This window comes from Centruroides sculpturatus, unplaced genomic scaffold (assembly GCF_000671375.1).
Source record: "Centruroides sculpturatus isolate CEXI.00-Female unplaced genomic scaffold, Cexi_2.0 scaffold160, whole genome shotgun sequence".
Taxonomy (NCBI): Eukaryota; Metazoa; Arthropoda; class Arachnida; order Scorpiones; family Buthidae; genus Centruroides; species Centruroides sculpturatus.
Window position 1 is genome coordinate 78,815 of NW_019384435.1, and position 1,787 is coordinate 80,601.

Sequence of the window (1,787 nt, forward strand, 5' to 3'; positions counted from 1 at the left end):
TGGTAGCAAAACAAGTGTGAAGCATCAGTTATTAGTGGCAGTAACATGGCTGGCAGGCAGGCCATGGATTCAGTTGAATAATGAATTGGATGATTCATCAGTCAATGAGATGGATTCTGATTATTGTGTCATCCTCGTGCATATTGTCGGTCACTGCCGTAAAAAAAAAAAATTGTTTTCTTTTGCTTATAATTATCTTTATGTATATATACATATTTTGCCAATGTAATTAATGTAAACAATTGTCGCGATTGCTGTACACGCAGTTTTATTTGTGTTTGGGAGGGTTTTTGTGTGTCAGCACGGTGTTGGTGGTGGAGGTGTTATGTATAGTGGGGAACCGGAAACGAGGCATTCTGGTTCCTGGCGTTCAGGTGTGAAGGTGTGTCCTTCGATTTGTCTTGTGTAGACTCTTTGTGTAAGCTGCCACGTGCCAGGCCTAAGCTGACCTCTTGTACGAGGGCTGTTCAAAAAGTTTGCGGCCTTGCCTATATGCGGTGCTGCGATCAATTTTATTTTTGGCAGGAATAATTCAGCCATCTGTGCTAGAGATACGATACCAATTTCCACTTGATTTGTCATAAAGTTTTGCCATGACAGCTTAGCAGATAGTCAGTGTGCACATGCTTTGTCAAAAATGGAGAAGACGGAGACTCGTGCTGTCATAAAATACCTGACGAAAAAAGGTTTGACCCCATCTCAAATCAAAGCTGACATGGATGAAGTTTTGGGAGAGTCTGCTCCTTCGTACACCACTGTGAAAAAATGGACAGCCCTTTTTAAATATGGCAGAGAAAGTGTGGAAGATGACCCTCGCAGCGGACGGCGGTCAACTGCTGTCACTGAAGAAAATATCGACAAAGTTCACAATTTGGTATTAGCAGATCGCCGTTTGAAAACGCGTGAGATAGCTGAGACAACAGGCATCTCTGTCGACCGAGTGCACCACATCCTAACCGAAAATTTGGGTATGACGAAGGTCTCAGCAAGGTGGGTACCGTGTCTGCTGACCGCTGAGCAAAAACGTGTTCGCACTTTGATATCAAAGGAGTGTTTGGGCTTCTACCAGAAAAACCCACAGGATTTCTTGCATTGGCTTGTGATTACTGATGAAACGTGGATCCATTACTACACTCCTAAAACAAAAGAACAGTTAAAGCAATGAAAACACCACAGTTTGCCACCACCAAAGGCGGAAAAGACAGTTCCATCAGCAGGGAAAGTGATGGCCTCGGTTTTTTGGGATGCTAAAGGCATCATCTTTATTGACTACCTAGAAAGAGGAAAGACCATTAATGCTGTCTATTACTATGAACTTTTGGAAAAACTGAAGAAAGAAATCGAAGAAAAGATGCCCCACTTGAAGAAGAAAAAGGTTCTGTTCCACCACGATAATGCACCTGCACATTCCGCCAGAATCACTGAACAAAAGATAAACGAACTTCGCTTCCAATTAGTTACACATCCACTGTACTCACCTGATTTTGTCCCCAGTGATTCCACCCTTTTCCAAACCTAAAAAAATTCTTGGCTGGAAAGAGATTCCACTCAAATGACGAAGTCATCTCTGAAGTGAACGAGTATTTTGCACACCTTGACAAATTGACCTATTGTGATGGCATAAAAAAGCTAGAACATCGCTGGAATAAGTGCATTGCTAACAAAAGAGACTATATTGAAAAATAAAAAAAGTTTTAACATTATTTTGTTTGTTGTTCTATTTGAGGCCGCGAACTTTCCGAACAGCCCTCGTATTGTGATCTGATATAATTATATTTTTGGTACAT

At 41.5% G+C, this 1,787-nt stretch overlaps 1 protein-coding gene across 1 annotated transcript; it reads left to right on the forward strand.

Annotated features, from left to right (window-relative positions):
• The first annotated feature begins 536 nt into the window (after positions 1 to 536).
• Positions 537 to 1,315, forward strand: LOC111619876 (putative uncharacterized protein FLJ37770). The gene has a single exon (XM_023361700.1). It carries the CDS (start codon positions 638 to 640, stop codon positions 1,163 to 1,165), a length of 528 nt encoding a protein of 175 aa, XP_023217468.1. The 5' UTR covers positions 537 to 637; the 3' UTR covers positions 1,166 to 1,315.
• The last annotated feature ends 472 nt before the right edge of the window (positions 1,316 to 1,787 follow it).

Coding starts and splice junctions, on each gene's coding strand:
- LOC111619876 (XM_023361700.1), top strand. CDS start 638: ATGGAGAAGACGGAGACTCGTGCTGTCATAAAATACCTGACGAAAAAA.